This window comes from Spodoptera frugiperda, chromosome 15 (assembly GCF_023101765.2).
Source record: "Spodoptera frugiperda isolate SF20-4 chromosome 15, AGI-APGP_CSIRO_Sfru_2.0, whole genome shotgun sequence".
NCBI lineage: Eukaryota > Metazoa > Arthropoda > Insecta > Lepidoptera > Noctuidae > Spodoptera > Spodoptera frugiperda.
The window spans coordinates 7692036-7710481 of record NC_064226.1 but is presented as its reverse complement, the minus strand read 5'-3'; the positions used below and the strand labels follow the sequence as shown (position 1 = coordinate 7710481).

The 18446-nt window shown below is 36.4% G+C and overlaps 2 protein-coding genes across 10 annotated transcripts in view; both read right to left on the bottom strand.

Annotated features, from left to right (window-relative positions):
- LOC118277827 (potassium voltage-gated channel subfamily KQT member 4) overlaps nt 1-5803 on the bottom strand; it is a 46181-nt gene extending 40378 nt beyond the window's left edge. For 3 of the 9 annotated variants that reach the window (XR_007705995.1, XM_050698582.1, XM_050698588.1), the window contains exons 1-2: nt 5500-5803; nt 4636-4691 (exon numbers count right to left, since the gene is read on the bottom strand). Coding sequence is in view for 7 of the 9 variants with exons in the window: in XM_050698582.1 (XP_050554539.1) it covers nt 4636-4691; nt 5500-5544 (101 nt within the window). In the remaining 2 variants the exon portion in view is untranslated. The remainder of the gene's footprint in view (nt 1-4635; nt 4692-5499) is intronic. The other 6 variants (XM_050698580.1, XM_050698584.1, XM_050698583.1 and 3 more) reach the window with 4 other exon arrangements.
- Nucleotides 5589-5909, bottom strand: LOC118270945 (homeobox protein Hox-D11-like). Its single transcript, XM_035586770.1, has one exon. The coding sequence runs from the start codon at nt 5907-5909 to the stop codon at nt 5589-5591; it is 321 nt and encodes a 106-aa protein (XP_035442663.1).
- Between the last annotated feature and the right edge of the window lie 12537 nt (nt 5910-18446).

The following is an 18446-nucleotide window of genomic DNA, read 5'->3' as shown; positions in this document are numbered from 1 at the left end:
AATTGACTTACTTAGTTGGTATATTGATATTAAAACAGATAGGTATATGTATTGAAAGTTTCTAGTGACAGTTATAGGATAAGTCCTCTTCGAGAACGGCATAATACTTAAACAAGACGAAGACGGTATACTTACTTAAGCCGACATCAAAGTCCGTGTCAAAGTTTTGCCCTTAATTCAGCTCACGATGAATATAATATCGTGTATACGTAGCAAGTTAATTACACTGGCGTGAAAATTAGCCATGCTTCTAAATGAGTTTCTGTGATGGCGTGCATATGCTGTAGTTTATTGGAGATGTCGATATTACGTGCGTGCGTGTTATTTATTGTCATTTTTGTTATTGTTTATGATTTGGTATTAAAATTAGCGCGTTTGTATACATTGCTACAGTTCAAATGTTACATCGGAACTCATATAATGGTTACCTAATTGTGAATAAAGGTTTTTATGTCAGAATTAATGTAATTCTGGTTAATTGACGTAGGATGTGCATTCCCCAAGGCATGGTCGCCACTGATGGTAAATTCTATACAGTCATATTCGAAACTAGTTAGTCGATATCGTAGTAAGTAGTAACATTTGAACTTTTAAATAAAATTTATTTTATTTACATAGATTCTGATCTTACGGCTGTAAGCAGGGACGTTGAGTTTGATCCTAAGTTTGATTCCGAGGTCTGGCATAAGAATAATTACATTGTTCTGTAAGAAAAAAGAAGCTTATTTGAGATTGGTTGAAATAATATTTCCATATTTACGAGTTCAAGCATCATGTGAAGATATTATGAACAACAGTGTTTCTTAACATGCCAAGACCTTAGGAAACAATACGAGCCTGACAAGTAATATTTATTTAGGTACATGAAGATAATAATTCCAAATTTTTATTGTGCATCTACTTCAAAAGAACGCTTTGTTATATTTCCAATGGCTCTCAATTCTTAGTGTTTACAAATTGTATCTGTCTATAACAACGTCTTCAATAAAATAAATCATTAGTCGGAACGAAATAACATTCGTATAGTGAGAGGTGATATAATAGATTATTTCCCGATATACCTACTACAGGGAACAGACTTAAAGCGTAGGTAGTGATAAAACAGACACGAGTCAATGGTTGTAATGACCTCGTGCCGGTGCGATCCCTAGGGATCACGTTTTGATCCAATCTTATTTTTACTATCCATAAATTATATTGGATTCCATCTTGTGCTTGCCCGCAGTAATTGTTTGCAGATGGTCACGCTATTATTACGCGGTAATCTAGGTCACCTGCCTACATCCATTATGGAGACACCACTCGTTAATAGATCAATTCGTAACCCTTTATTAAGTCCTGTGTGACTAGTTAAAAATCGATTTTAATAGACATTATCAACACCATATATCTCTCTCTGTTCATAAATGATGATGATCAATTCCATGAATTAATAGTGTTTATAGCTTTATTTCGTTCCGAATATTGTGAAAACTAAAAATTTCATACAAATTCTATTCACTGATACTTCTTAAAAGCACTGAAAGTATTTATTTTATACTATGAAAGAACATCTTAATATTGTTCACTGAAGATTTTTATTGATATGATTTTTATCCCAACTGGACAATTCCTAAAGAAACGGAGAAAATTGTCGCAAACATAATTTTGCAATGGACGATCGTCGAGTGCTGACGGGTCACTATTCAATATTTTATACAGTTCTAGAACGGGTTTATGAGTGAGGGACCGTCAGAAACAAACGTCACGAGTCCCTTTTTTGATTGGCCACCGTGCACAACATTTCAAAGAAGTCGTAATCTAATGAAATTACTTACGCACGAAAAATCAACTTGGTTTACACTTCAGCGAGTGATAAAACAGATTTAGCGGTAAAATGTTCTTTTCAGTGGAACGAGCGTCGACAAATTATACCTGTGACAAATCGCTCGTTGCCGAATTGAATGTCGTTATAACGTCCTCCAGATAAATGATTTGCAAACACGATGACTGTGTATTGGTAACCAGAATTATTGTGTTAGGCTAATAATGACGATTTAAGATGGTCGCGTATTATAAGTATGTACAGCAAGCATACACAATTAAATATTTTATGAACTGTGGTTTTATGTCGCTACTTAATTATAATAATTATTAAACGAAGGTAATAATTATAAAATTATTAACTACGTTTATAGTTTTGTAATTGCTCCGTAGCTCCGAACATTACGTCACGTATATTTTTTTATTTCAGTTTCTATTTGCTGTTTGCTTTCAGTTTGTATTGTTAACTATAAATGATTAAATGGTTTTGAACTGACTTCAAAAATAAGGAGGTTCTCGGTTTGAGCTGTTTGTCAGCAATTACTAAACCGATTTCGATGCTGTATTCAGAAAAGTGTTTGCTATACTTAGGAGCAGGTGTATATGACTAACCCACTTTTTAACCTACTTTTAAAAAAGTAGGAGATTGTTGTCGGTCTCGAATATGTAGTTTGTTGAAAATTATAAGTATTTCGAAGGTTTCAATGTTGCGGTTATTACAAAATCCTAGACTATTTTTAAAATTTTGTTTTCAAAAAAGTATTTTTTTGGAAAGCAATTGCTTTTGTTTCGCTGGCTTCAATTTAGAGAAATACTGAATTCAGTTGCGTTTAGAACCGGGGCATAGCCGGGGACTGAAGTTAGTTAATAGTAATCATTTTATTATTCAATAAACAGTGCACTAGTGTAACAGCCCCGGTAGGTATTAGACAAGGCTCAGATACTAGCAATATTCATTAGGTAGGCGTATGTCATGTTGAGCGCCGTGCGGTGCCCAGTTCTGAATAAGCCTACTCCCATGGGGGCTTTAAGAAATTACCCACGTACAATGTTAGTTGGATTGGCAGCTGCTATCACTGGCAATTAGGAACAAATTGTATCAAACAGCGATCATATCTAAACCTGTTATGTATCAGGAATAAACGACACGGCAATTTCCTATACGTAACGAGGAAAGCTTCCGATTACAAGAAGGGGACATTGACTTTTATGAACGAAGATATAGCTACTCGAACATATAATAAACCTTTTCTGCAAGAGGAAAAGTATTTTAACGACGTGTTCAATATAAACTCATATTTTTATTCACTCAATTTAATACAATAAGTACTGAGTAGGCACGGACTACGGACTGAAAAATCAGATTGTGTTTGTGCTTTTATTGCGGTCGCCTCGGTCTACTTAATTAAAGCGCTGAAAATTACAATCGGAACCCATAAACGTCCACTGCTAGATATGGGTCTCGGCCATAAAACGCTTCCACCAACGATCTTGGGTAGATAATGTCGTAATCACGGAGCCTGCTGGTAGATTGTTAATCGCAAAAAGATAATCAGGGAGTTCTGATAAAAATCTGTAATCGTTTTTGCGGCACTCTGGGGCAGGGAATGCCCTTACCTACTCGAAAACTTTTATTAAAATGAGCTGATGTTCTAAGTATATATTACAAATAACTAGGCCATATGCCAGCCACTACCTAATTATTAGTAAAAATCAAAGTAATCCCGGCGCAACGTGTTATGAGAGTAAAGCAAGCAATATGAGTGTTTGCACACGTTTCGTATCACTTCGTAGTACTATATCACTACTATGAGCATATAACGGAAGAATTTCTCTAATACTTTTTAAATAATTTCAAATGCGGTACATATTTACGTATGTGACTTTCAGGGTTGCACCTTAGTTTTACTAATTTGAAAATAATTACAAACATGGCGGTATTATTATCTATTGATAAAAACGCGTGGCGATGTTTCAGCCTACTTATAAGTATAATAAACGTATCTATCTTACTACACAAAACTGATCCGCGAATGGTGAAACAAACCCTCATGGTAGATTGTTATACATATTTATAGCCCTGGTAGCCTCCGGCACAATAAATTATGTAGCTATTATAGTGCTCTATATGTTATATACTGTGTATATTTGACGGCTAAGAATTTATGAACCATTTGCGTAAATAAATTGTTTAATAAATTAATTTGTTGAAACCAAATTACCTGACATCTCCAGTATTAGAAATATATGCTATGGTTTACATACCTACTTACCTTGCCACTGTTAAGTAACATGTGCTATTACTAATGTGCGATTTATTGACATTGCAAATAAAATATACAACGAGACGTTTGTTCAGTTTCAAGTTACAGAAGTTTTGTTTGGATTAAACGTTTATTATTTTATGTTATTTATTATAAACGAAGAAGATAAAACACACTCAGTGAAGTAAAGTATTGGGTTAAGTGATTGATAGCTTTGAATATAGTTTTATGTACAAAAGATAGAGTACATTGACATAGAAATTTGATGGAACTTGATTGAAGGGATAATAAATTATAAGTAAGTATATTAGTACTTTTCACACCTAGATGGACGTGTGCTTTATTTCATGGCTTTTATGTTATAGTGTTTCTAATCAGTTTTTTTTATAATTTTACACTAAATACTACAGCAAATAAAATAAGTAGATGTTAGGTAGGAAGAATTATTTTCAAGTTTCAGCTAAGGACCAAAATAATTTAGTGGTAAATAAATAGGTAGGAGGTATTATCTTGGCTACGCAAGGTCTACGATTAGAAAAATAAAATAAAAACTATGGTAATATATTACCTATGGCGTATAGCATCTTCATGTACCCGAACACGCCTTGTCGATTTCATTTTCACCTAAACATTTTATGCCAATGAATATGTTATTTTATATAACAATGAAGATTTTATTTTCGATTTTTGCAATTCAAATGTCGTTTAGCTCTTGTGTGACATCGAGGAAATGATGTAACTAGAAGTAGTGAGTGGCGGAGAGTATGTAGAGTGATGTTATTGTATTGTTTGTACCTGTCAAGTGTCACTTACTCGGAAACTTAGCAATGCACGTAAAGTAACTAGGTATGTGGGCGTAGCGATGAGACAACTGCATGGTGATTATGTTTGAAAGATTTTAAGAAAATGTAACAAGTAAAGTAACTACAAAGTTTCTTGATAGTCTAATAAGTTTAAATATAATTGTGGTTGTGCTTCTTAGCGTGAGGATATTTTTAAAGAAAGTTATGCAAAAGCCAGTGAAAATAAAAGTTCAACTGGTGTGACTAATAAGTATTGATTGATATTCAATAAAGTTTACGAGAGCTTTTAAATTGTTATGAATATCAATTTGGCATGTTCGCGGCGGCGCACTGTCGTTTACCGCCGTCATATTTTAATCACGTAATGTAATGCGAAAAATCTGTTCGACTAATGCTACCTACGTTTAATGGTAAACTATCGATCCAAATATAGAAGGGTACTTCGAGCGCCATTAAAATCGAAGTCATCGTCAGCAATTATGTACAAAGGCACAAAGCACAATGCGATATTGAACAGACATGCTATTTATTAAATTTTATAATCGACATATTTAGTCTATTCAATCGACACAATCGTTTGTCTAAAAAATGTCGTGCAAAAATCGAAACACCAGACATTAGTTACGTACCTTAAAATTCACAGCCAATCTAAACAACTGAAAACTGACATCCATAAATATTTACATTCCGGTAGACGTGAGACGTGTAATAGCGTGCGTTATGTTGTCGGCGCTGTAGACGCTGTAGAGGGTGGTGTGGTGCAGGCGGCGCGCGGCAACCGCGGCGGCGGCGCTGGCGGCCGGCGAGCGCGCTGGAGCGGCGCGGGCGGAGCGGGGCTGCGGCGCCGGCATAATACCCGCCACTCATAGCACGCGAGGCGCGCGGCGGCGGCGACCTGACGCGGGACGCGGACGCCGACTGACGCGCCGCCGCCACCGCCGCCACCGCCACCGCCGCGGCCGCCCAACCCGCCCAACGCGCCCGCCCGCCCGCACTCCTCTAATTCTAATTGTTGGCCACCTCTGACGATCCAGGTCATCGTACCTGCATGTGAATTCTTTCCTAAACGGAAAACCCAATTCGTACCTGCATATTTAATATTGTGATTCAATTCAAGTCGAGATTACGCTGGCACCTTCAGTTTCATAAAAAGTTACTAGCGAATAAGTTAGGCGGGTAGATTTTTTATTTAGCGAAGACGGCCGGCGTACCTAACAAGAATTAAAAACCAATTGGACGACTTCTTACGGTCCAAGTGTTTACTTAAAAAAACAAATTGGCACCAAAGTAAATAATAATATACATAGTCAGGCAAATATAGTACGTACGAAGTCTGTGAACTCCAAAAAACGCGATAATAGAGCAAGAACAACCCCATGGGACTACCCTCGTTCTGATCCGTGGGTTGCGAGTTAAAATATTATTTGACTTTATTTTATTGTAAATGTAAGCAAATCTTTTAGCTTGGAGTAAAGAGAATACCAATTGAATAAAAAGTCAATCTTAATTCTAATTACAGTAATTGAATGCATTATTAAAGGTAACTTGATGCTTACCATAGTTATAATATTTTAAAACTGATGTCGCTATCGATCTATAAGGCTAACCATCATTGGTCGTCAAGTCGGGTGGCTACAATTTGTTCAGCTTGTGTATTTAGTGGCTGGGGCAATATTGTAGGGTAGGTACTGTGTTCAGTCACACGTCGATGCTTTCCAAACAGTTTGAATTCATTTTATAATTATAATAATTGTGATTACAAGTATAAGGTCACACGGGCGCACGTAGCACTATGTCCTTGTAGATATTGCCAGTTTTCCATGGTAGAGTAAGGAGTTACAAACTCATTTTATATTGATCTGCTCATTAAAGTTTCCGTGCATGTTAATGTGTGGCATTATGACTGTCATGATTGCGTTTTAGGTTGCATGAGCAGCGTTGTAATTATCTACGAGTACCGACTGCGAGGTTCATAATGGTTTGATAAATTAGTACAATATATTGTATTGATTTCTTTGTGACATGGCGGATTCTTGGAATATTTTGTTTTATCTATCTATACTAATATATAAAGCTAAAGAGTTTCTTTGTTGGAACGCGCCAATCTCTGGAAGTACTGTTTCGATTTGAATATTTTTTTCTGTTTTATGTAGTCTATTTATCGAGGAATAAAACACCATGCTAAAGCTCCACACATCACGCTGCGACCAATAGGATCCGAGCAGCGGTTGATACCGTGCGGATGTAAAGTCGTGTTGAAGTAAACTTTTTGTGAATCTTAGTATGGATCATATAAAGAATTCTTCCGTACGGGAACGGAACCCGCGACACGTTGCACTGATTGTACGAGTATAAGATGCTCAGTAGTGGTGCAAGTTTCGTTTCTACGTCGTCGTCGCGTTGTCGTGAGATTCGAGTTTGTTTCAGAATTCAAAATATAACTTGACATTAAAACTTTTTTCTCCTGAGTATCAGATGTATTTGCACTTTTAGTACACATTTACATTCTCTTCACGGCAGCTGTGCAACATACATACGTACCCTGAGAAGGAAGGCAGAGGCACACAATTTGTTTGTAATGCCCATGTTTCGTCTGTTACGTTATGACCACAAGGCAATAAGCGAGCCTATATTCATACACTGATCACCATTCTAGACTCTGTACTAACTACTGAGAATTTTCTAATAATATTTACTTTGCCTAATTCAGAAATCGAATGCAGACCTTACTTTGCAGTCACTTTGGCGTCTACTCAATTAACGAGGGGGCAGGTAGTACTTTGATTATGAGTAAAAGAACGGAAACAATCAATTGGTCAATGTAAAAGGGAGCGAAAATTGCAAAATCAAAAATTCTAATAATACTATGTACTCGTACTTTACCCGACCCGACCTCATCAGGTACGCTGCAGTAGGCCAGTCAATGGCAGTTCAAAACGAAATTAGAAATCTATTATTAAATCGAATGCTTCGTTTTAGCAATTAATAGCAGTACGGAGTCTTGGCTGTTAATTAATAGATTTGTTGGTTGCACTTTGCAACATTGAAACGTAACATCGTTCCTTTAATCCTAGAAGGAATTTGCTGAATTACATATATTTAATGTAATGTTTTTGCTCTTTTTCCAATCTATGCTAATACTATAATCAGAAAAATATATTGCACTTACTATCATTTCATTTAATTCATACGTGTGACGGGGACAAGTACAACTCTACACGTTTGAGGAATGGAGGCGGTTATATGTATATAGTGATGTTTCAGTATTTGTATTGTATCGTTTTATTAAATTCAAATTACTAGCGAGCTCTTACTTCAATATTTCCGTACCCCCAATACATTATAATACAGGTTTGTTAACACTCAGTATCTTCTTTTACTATCTTCTGAACCCATGGCATATACGTATGCTACACATACAAGTTATTTACCAGTGCTCTAGAGGTTCATAAAACGCACGATGTATAAGATTGGCATCCCATACACTATCTACGAACACAACGGCAACCTTTTCCTTCGTCGAGTTTTACGACCTGCGCCGAATGATAAGTTACTGGCACATTCTATACTTTACAAGCTTCAAACTGGGTAAAACTATGTTCCTTGTTTCCTGCACCACACCACCCTACATTATATACGATATCTACTTATTTTCACTTACATATTTAACATTACTAGTATTTCACGTGGGTACAGTTTCCATCTTCATCGCAAGAATGTTTATAAATAGTATGCTGTGCAAGAATGAATAACATTAGTTAGCCAAAAGCTATTTTTAAACAATTACTTAGAAATATTCGTTACCTAATTGCTATAAATAAATAATAAATTAGACTTGACCTAATTGGAGACTGGTTAATACTAATAAATAACCGGGTATCAGTTTGTTTCTAATGCTTTGAGGAGTTGTTTAAAAACGTTAAGTAATAATAGTAAAATATGATGGCGTAGTTACAGTTTGAATTGAAGTGGTACTAATTTACGGCTTGTATTTGTAAACAATAAGGCGCACATGACTGATTTGCTTACATTAACTCCTACGTGGGTGCCGTGTTTTAGTTAAAGGTGCGTGTATTCTGTGGTGCACCGAGATTATAGTGTTAGTACGAGTACCTACTTATTCATAACAAACTAGAGAATGATTACAATTCTCTTCTAAATGCATTAAATAATGAATATCTCATGCTTCGCACCAGTGTTAATTCCTAACTTCCCCGATGTCAGTCATTGTTCTGTTTGGGGCTCACTACGGCATCGAAAATACTGCTGTTTCCTGAGTATCCCGACGAACTATCCAACATTTTTTTCAGAGACCCTTTCCTGGCAATGTCAAAGACAACTAAAATTTTTTTCAGATCAAATAGGTAGGTCGGTAGGCCTTCTAATTGTTGGACTTTGCGTACAGAATCAAGACTTTAGTTGTGGGAACTGAACTGAAGCTTGCATTAATAAAACTATGATTATATTTCAACATTTGTTAAGTGATTACCGTTGGCATGTATTCAAAAGGTGGACATATGTATCTGGGGAAACGGTAGTGCCCCCGCCAAGACGATCGCGAAGCAAACACTGCCGTTCCATGTCCATGTTCCATGAAAACACAAGAGTCCAACCAAACTACACATAAAAGATGGACTTGGACTTGGTTCGCATCATGTGATGTCAAAAATCTAAGATCTGAAGTATGTGATGTAAAGCCATCAGCTGGTCTCTGCTGAAGTCCACATTTCTACAAAAATATGAAATCCCACCAAGAGCTGCATGTTTATTGCTGTTGAGCTGAACCCACTAACGTATAAAGAATATTCAACGATTAGTCATATACGCGTATCATTAACTAAAATAATAAAGAAACAGCGTTTTATTTTTCTTTAAGGTACATTTACCAAGGCACGGCACTTTGTCTAAATTTCAATTCTTTTTAAATAGGCAGCTCCATCGAAGCTTGGCTAGTTTTTTACAGAATGTTTTTGGTCAGATATAACTTATAAATATAAAGAACATCGGGCATTTTTGTATGGGACACTTACCTACGGCGAACAAAAATAAAATTAGGTACGGTGGATAGGCAATTAAATCTAGTTCACAATGGTATAGTTCCCATATCTGTGGGTCGTGGCAATAAGGAGAAAATGGACATTTAAAAAATATTTATAAATGTTTTTGGGCAATAATTGAAGAGGAAAAAGGGAATCAAAAATAATTAAAACAACATATTTTTCTCTTAACCTTTGGCGAAGGACTGCGATGATGATGACGAAGGACTGCGATGTAGTAAGATAAGCTAGCTACCTGCGCGAGCGCAACATATGTATACCAGTTTTAGGACTATGGGCGAGAGTGAGAACGAAACATGCACATCAACTTGACGGATTTAGTCTGATTGGGTTTACAAAAATACCACGGAGTGATATTTTAACTTACTGAGCGGTCGTTTAGTAATTAGAAAAAATAGTCAACTTAAAATATCATTTTCATTTTACTAATTATTTCCATTTTCCCATTATTGTGAATCAAAATAACTACACAATATTAAATATGATTGCAAACACTATCATTTAAAAATGTTTTGGTTTATGTTCGCGACTTTTAAAAAATCGGGTAAAAAGCGCCCGATGTCCTTTATAATTTGTTGAATGTGTGAGCCTACGTGTTTAAGTCGGTAGTAGGTAGAGGTACCTACCTACTGAGTGAGCTTCCCTTCACTGGTCATACATAAGTAATAGTATTATAATTAGGTGCTCACACCTGCATATGTATGAGGTGTATACTTTGTATGAAACATTACTCAACATCACGCAGGACATTCCCCAAAGGAGAGGCATTTGTAGTTACAATAGCTACTGTTCATATCTAGGTATGTAGGTAGTAGTATATTCGTCAATTTCAAATTTGTAAATGTTTTTTTTTTATTTAAACAGATAATAACACCGAACTAAAGATCGAACCTATTTGTGCGCTACAGGTTGGTATTGCCTTATTTAATTACTAGTTTCTGCTAGCAGCTTCGGCCGCAGTCCCGTGGGATAAAAAGTAAAAGCTCTTTCAGAGATTAATCAAAACAATATCGTTTTTGGTGTATGTATCGTAATTTATATACATGTAGTAAAAATCGGTTATTTCAATATCACAAACAGACACTACAATTTTATTAGTCTAGATGACTAACAAGTAAGGAAACTAATGCCATAGTTGAATAGTCAGACAGTCTGATAATCTGAGGAAAGTTTACCAATCCAACAGTCTATAACTTTATTGATATCCATATATTTAATTTATTACTGACGACTCCATATCGCAAGAGAATCGATAGACATATGTGTGGAGGTGACAGGTCGACAAATAAATACCTACGTAGGCAGTTGAGGTAGCTATTTACATAAAAATACGACTCACATACAACGAGTTGGGAACCTAAGGACCAAAAATATTTGTTGTTTAAGACTACGGGTTTTCGTTGAGTAGGTAGGTATCTTAGTACTTTAGTACGTAGATACGTTTCGCAGTGGCTACGGTCTACGGTTTATCGCACAAGTTTTTGGGTCCAAGAAACGAATGTCTCGATCTCATATTACAACTTATCTACCTACTGAAACAGTTTTACGAGACGGAGAGAAATCGACAATTTGAAGCTTGGCAAGTAAAACTATTTTCGTTGGTACCTACTGGTTTAGTTACTAGTAAAAGTTTCATTTTATTCAACTTGTGTATTCCGTGTATACTATACCAACGCGGTTTATAGCCGCTCCCGTGGGAGATCCTTTATTTCACGACATTAAAAAACAAAACAAGTGTAAACAGAATCGCACCCAGATTGATTCTCTACTTGACACCTTCTTAAGAAAAACATTGTTGTAAAGTTCCATCGAAATACAAACCCGTAGTAATTTTCACTTGAAAATATCGTCACAATGCTTGCGATACAATATTGTGAGTTTCATACTGAGAATAGGTAAATTGTAAGTAGTATAGAGGATTTTTCATAACGTGATCACCAAGGAAGGAAGGTAGTCGGGCTATTTACGGTGTACGTATAATGTATACGTACATACACTAATATAACAAGATACGCTTTTTATCCACCAAGGAAGTAAGTAGGGGTGTAGTCACAGTTACACCTTCAGTATGTGAAAGCAAAAATTTTATTAGACCCAGCCGTTGAAGAAGTGGGTTCCTGTTACTTGTTGTTCAACGTATCGCGGATTCGATTCTCGCGAGAATCAATGTGTATGTGTAATTTAAATCGAATTCTCAATTATATACCCGAATATTTACTCGATTTGAACATCGAACTTCAAGCCTCGGCAGTTGAATTTCTTTTAGGGATTAAACTTTTCATTGCTTAACGTATTCTCCAAGACACGGAGACATAGTCACTCATATATATTATGTAGGCAGGTAAGTTATGCAGGCACACAAACCAATCTTGCCACAACTTAACCTATTTGCGGTTCAAATCTTATTAAAATCCTCTAGACTGGGACGGGTATTAAATGGGTTACTGTTGCCACCTACGATGTTGTGGTCAGCGTCAATTCTAATTTAGAGACCCTCGAAGAAATAGAAGGCGAATATGTACATTGGTGTATCTATTCGCCATCTGTTCGCAGCATGGTTACCAGTGTTTCCATAGACATGTCTTTACATACTCTCTTTTTGTGACACGGTTTTTTATAAAAGATATGGGATTATTTTAAATAAATACTAACCCCGAAAGACCCAATAAATACATACCTACGTGATCTACGATTTATCATTGGGGCCGTTCAAGTATTACGTAAGCAGATTTATTGCAATTATTTACCCCCCATCCCCCTTGTCAGCAAAAGTAAGCAAAGCTCTTACCCCCTCCCCCCATGCTTACGTAAACATTTGTCAATTAATGTATTGTTTTTTTAATTTTATAATGTTATAATTATAATTTGAAAAATAAGAAAATAGATTTAGGATAGAGATTATATTTTACTGAAACGGTATTCAACATAGAGTAAAGGACAAAAATATTATATCTTACTAACATAACAAACTTATTTTAAATTTTTGGTACATATATTAAATTCAAATTAACAGTCTTCAGTCCATGAAACCCGAATCCATGATTCTAAGTTTTCGATGACATTGGATTGCTTCGATTGCTGCTCAGTGTTGTGAGTCTGCTCGCTTTCATCCGATTTTGGAATGTCTACGTCATTCTCATCGAGCCATTCAACATCATGGTGCTCTAAATTTTGAATAATGCACATCAGTTCATTAGCACGACGAGCAGCGACTCTTACAGGTCTAACTTTCCTATCAGTGTGCGTGTTTACTTTCTTATGGATCTTTTCGATGTGACGATTTAGTGACTTGACGGAAGCATGATAAAGACCACACGTTTTGCATGTTCGACTTGATAGCCTCAATTGTACCGTCGGACAAAAATAATCGTATGGCATTTGCAGGAAATCTTTGAGTGAAGCACTTAAGCGTAGAGCTAAATTGACTGGAAGATTAAGAAATTGCCCTCCTTCATCTAAAACCAAGTCATCAACTGTTTGTTTTACTTTTACAGGTGGTGGAAGAAACCTGTTGTCTAGTAATCTAAATAGTCCACTTCTTGGACGACAGCATTCTGTATTTCTACATTTTACAATTTGGAGCAAGTATTGGCTTTCACGCACATGTTCTGAATACCATTTAATGTCTGGAAAATCAGGAAGATCTTGTTCACCTGCCCCAACATATTTTGCATTAACATTATAGCCATCAATTTCCATTGAACTCCATACTTCAGCTAATACTTTTCCTGCAAATTCGAAATTAGATCTTTCTAAATGTTCATCAATTGTAACGCCACGTTCATCCAAATGAGACCCAAAATGGTCATGAGGCAATATTAAACCAGCCAGTTCCCGACTAAGAGGAGCCATTCTGCGCTCTACTCTGTTATACGCACTTCTTCCGGGAGCATTGGTAGCTAAAAACAATGCATCGAGATCATGTCGCTTAAAGTGTTGTATAGCAAACCCTATGACTTTTTGATAACGCGGATTTTCATCTGGCCCTCCATCAACCGTCATGATTACCACTGGTTTTACTAGTCCATGGTCAGTTTTAGCTAATGGTCGAAACTCTTCAAGTTCGAGAAGCGTCTCGAAATCCTGAGCATGAGTATTAGCAGTAGATGAACTATGCTTTCCACTTCGAATAGCGATGTATGTTGGTCCAGAATATCCAACGGCTTGCGGTTGTCCTAGCATATTGGAAGTGATTTTGATACCAGCATAAACAGATGGTATTAATTTATGACGCTCAGCGATTACCCAATCGTGATCAGGCAATTTGATTCTATATTCCATGTGCATTAGAAGAGGTGCTTGCTTATTTGCCGCAGTTACGCCAATAGGGACTCGAGCTTTATCATCTTGAGATATGAAAAATACTTGATCTGGTCCTAGTATGGATGCTATGTTCTCTAAATAATGGATTGATGTTTCAGCGAACTTGCTATCTAAGTGGCTCTTGTGGTGATCAGTTTGAGCCCGAATGAGCTTAACAGGGACTGTCGATACATGTCTTCGTCCCTCTGCAGAATTAGATTTTCTGGGAATCAAACGAAGATATGTCCCACTGCGACTAATGTCAAATCCCATTTTACGTAATTCTTGTGTGAGTTCATCAAGAGTTTTTACTCTGCGAATTGATTCCGTTCGTCTTCTATCATCTGCTGCACTCCCAAATAAAGCTATATCCGCGATTGTTTTCAATAGTAAAGGTTGATTGCTTTCAAGATTAGGACGTCCCACTGAATCCCTCAGAGATAGTCTTTTTTTCATTTCTGGATTTTCATGACAAATATCTTCTAACTTTCTTTTCATACCATCCCTGTGTTTCTTCTGGGCAACTGCGTTTTGAACCTTCCTGTTTAAAGACTGTTTTGCTGTTTTTATTTCCTCGCGCAACTTAATGATCTGTTTATCAACTTCAGCACGGATTGACATAGTATCTCTGGCAGAATACAAAGCATTCAAATTTTTTTCGAGTAGAGCAATCTTATTTTTCATAGCTTCCTGAGAAGGTTTTGGTCTCTGTTTATCTGTATTTTTATTAATTTCGCATTGCTGTTGTGATTCATTACCGGTTTTTATTTTATCTTCTTCCTGTTTTTTAATATTTGAAGCTGGCTGTGTAATTTGTGTTTTTTCTGCAGGTTTACAGGTTGCCTAAAAATAAAAACTTTCTATGGGTTCTGCTAAAGATTCTCTTATTAAGCTACATAAATACAAAGTATGGCAATAAATATGGTAAATACAAAACCCTATGGCTTTAAATCTAATATCTTTAAACGAGCAAATCGTTCCGGTCACAAAATACAGGGTGTTATAGTCTATTCAAGTAGGTATTTAAAAGAATATAAACAATCTTGATATGTCTTTTTATTGAAATATGCAATTATAAAATCAGATATCTGTAAAGGTGCGTACAGACATCGCGAGGCTTGCGCCGCGAATGGTTCGTCTCGCATACATCAACCTGAGGCATGCTACGGCACATGTATACGTGCGAACCATTCGCGGCGCACGCCTCACGATGTTTGTACGCACCTTTATGTATTTACAGAAAAGCAATTTTTTAATATTGGTTGAGTTTTTAAATGAATCACAACAGATTTTACACAGTTTACAATTTTAAACCACATATTTCAATAAAAAGACATATAAAGATTGTTTACATTCTGTTAAATACCTATTTGAATAGAGTATAGTTTTCTGTAGGTATATAATATATATGTATAAAACTGACATCCTGTATTTTGTGACCAATTGACGGAATCAATTATAAGAAATAAATCTATATAATGAATATTACCTCTATACTTTAAGATAGGCCATAATATTTTCTAATTAGCAAAGAGAAACTTTTTGGCGATTTCTAATATTTCTAGTAGGTACCTAAAATGATTTCGTCACTCACCTTAGAAAAAAATGTAGTAAATTGGATTTATTCTTAGTCGCTGCTTGCAATTCTTCTTCGATTCTCTTAGATACAATAATATCTAGTTCCTTGTCGGATTTTGCTTGTAATTTATAATTTCGCCACACTTCGTTAACTAACTTTTGTACATTTTGTACTTTCGTACTTGTATGAGATTTTTTAAAACTTTCAAACAATTTTTGGTATAACTTGGATTTGTCTATTTGAAATGACATCTTATTTAAACATTAAACTTTGGATAATGGAATGAATGGTAACACAAATGTTAACTTGCTTTACTATGCTTACAATACGTCTACTCGCTATAGCAGCCAAACGAAACAATACACTGATAGAGGAAATTTAGACAAGTGAACAGCGCGCGGTAATTCCCTTACTCGGTTCTAAAGCGAGTAGGGGAATTACCGCGCACTGTTCACTAAATGTATGTATTACTTGCGGGAATCCCCGAAAATGCTTTTCGTTTTCAAGCAAAGACAATGTGTGGGTTGCCATTCGTGTAAAAAAGAAAATAACTACCGATGACGTAATCATCATCTAGACTCCCCTACCCCCCATGTCATCCAAAATAAGCAAAGTAAAGACCCCCCGCCCCCCCATAGTGCTTACGTAATAATTGAACGGCCCCATTTACAAATAAGAAAAAATACCAAATTGTTAACGTTTTAATATTGAATTACTTACCGTCAAATATACGAGATATAACATAAAAGCGTAAAGCTAAAGAGTTTAAGGAAAAAAGTCGCGGTAAGCCCGGTATATCTTTCGAAGTACGTACATTCGAGAGTGGGGTTAGTCCGATAAGTAAAAACGTGCGTGAATAATCCGATCCCAAACAAAAGTTTTACAGTAAAATGTACTAGCCTTAATTTTGCTGTAAGTCTCGGCAAAATACTATAGCCGTAGCTCGTAGCGCGTAGTTCGTAGCACGTAGTTCGTGGTTCGTAGCGCGTAGTTCGTGGTTCGTAGCGCGTAGTTCGTGGTTCGTAGCGCGTAGTTCGTGGTTCGTAGCGCGTAGTTCGTGGTTCGTAGCGCGTAGTTCGTAGCTCGTAGCATGTAGTTCGTACCTCGTAGCGCGTAGATCGTAGCTCGTAGCGCGTAGTTCGTAGCTCGTAGCGCGTAGTTCGTAGCTCGTAGCGCGTAGTTTGTGGTTCGTAGCGCGTTGTTCGTGGTACGTAGCGCGTAGTTCGTAGCACGTAGTTCAAAGCTCGGACGCTGCTACGCGCTACGAATGCTACGAGCTACGAATGTAGTCTCGCCGTGACTTAAGGTAATAGGCCAGGGCAGTAGAGTTAGAATCTTGGCTCTATATGAAGATGTGATTATTTTTTTATCTTTATGGTCTCACCTTGACAATATTTATTTGAAAATGGTTTTTTGCACTCTTTTATTCTAAGTTAGACTTTAGGTTTAACATAAATGGAGCAGAGATCTAAAAGGTAGTTTTTTCTGTCTCATATGTATAATTAGGTATATTGCCTATCGTGGTTTTTTGTAAGATTTCATTGTTTCATAATAACAATAGGAACAAATAACCGTTCCTATTTACCCGTACCAAACGCGCGAAAGCTTTAAACGTTGCACTTCGCTTGGCTCGTGTTGGCGGAGGCACTCCCTCGCTACATAAGTATGAAAGTACGAAGAACATTTTTTAAATCGGCCTCTATGTATAAGGTTATCAACGTGCCTTCCAACCCATTCGTCGAGAACATAACCACGACTATTGGAGTGAGTTTCAATTTTGATTTCGAAATCGTGTAAAGTACCTATGTTTTATACATACCCACATATTATCGTCACGTCTGTTTTCCACTGGGTCAGCTATGCTCCTATTTATCGTAACGTGATGTAATAAAATTGTTCAAATCAAACCAGTAGTTTCGGAGATTAGCGCGTTCAAACAAACAAACTCTTTACTCAGCTTTAAATGTTATCATAGATACAGATTTCATTATACATAGGTGCTTAATTACAAATGATGAATTCAGATAAAACCAAACAATACAGAACTCAAACCCGCTACCTCTGGCTCACTGTGTCGGTGTTCTAACCACCGAGTTATTGCCACTCAGTAGTAACCTGTGAGACATGTGGCGCCATCTGTCAGAACACTTAGGCATTAACAGCATGAGTGAACGATTTGATGTTGCCGAATCTAGTAATCCATTTTATCTAAAGTGTTGTTATAAGATGTGTGTATTTGATAAAATATAATAATAAATTAAAAACAAAAAAAAGAGAGACGGAAGAGTGGGACTCGAAGCCGATCATCATTATTTTTATCGTTTTGTGATCTGAATTCAGTGTCGGCAAGTTTGTGAGTATGTACACTTTCACTCAGATTTGTTTTAGGTATAAAGATAGATTATAGTCTAGAATAACATATGGCTATTTTTAACGAGAGCACGCGGGCGAAGCCACTCGTAGCAGTTAGTAATTAATGAGTAATAAGGGCTTTTCTTTATATTGTAAATATTTCAAATTAAATCATTAAAAATCCATTAGTTAATTTGTTTCCAATCACCTGATAAAATTACTTTAACCATGTTGGTCAATCTATTTATGATTCTTAACTAACTAAAGGAAGAAATAAAAGTAAATC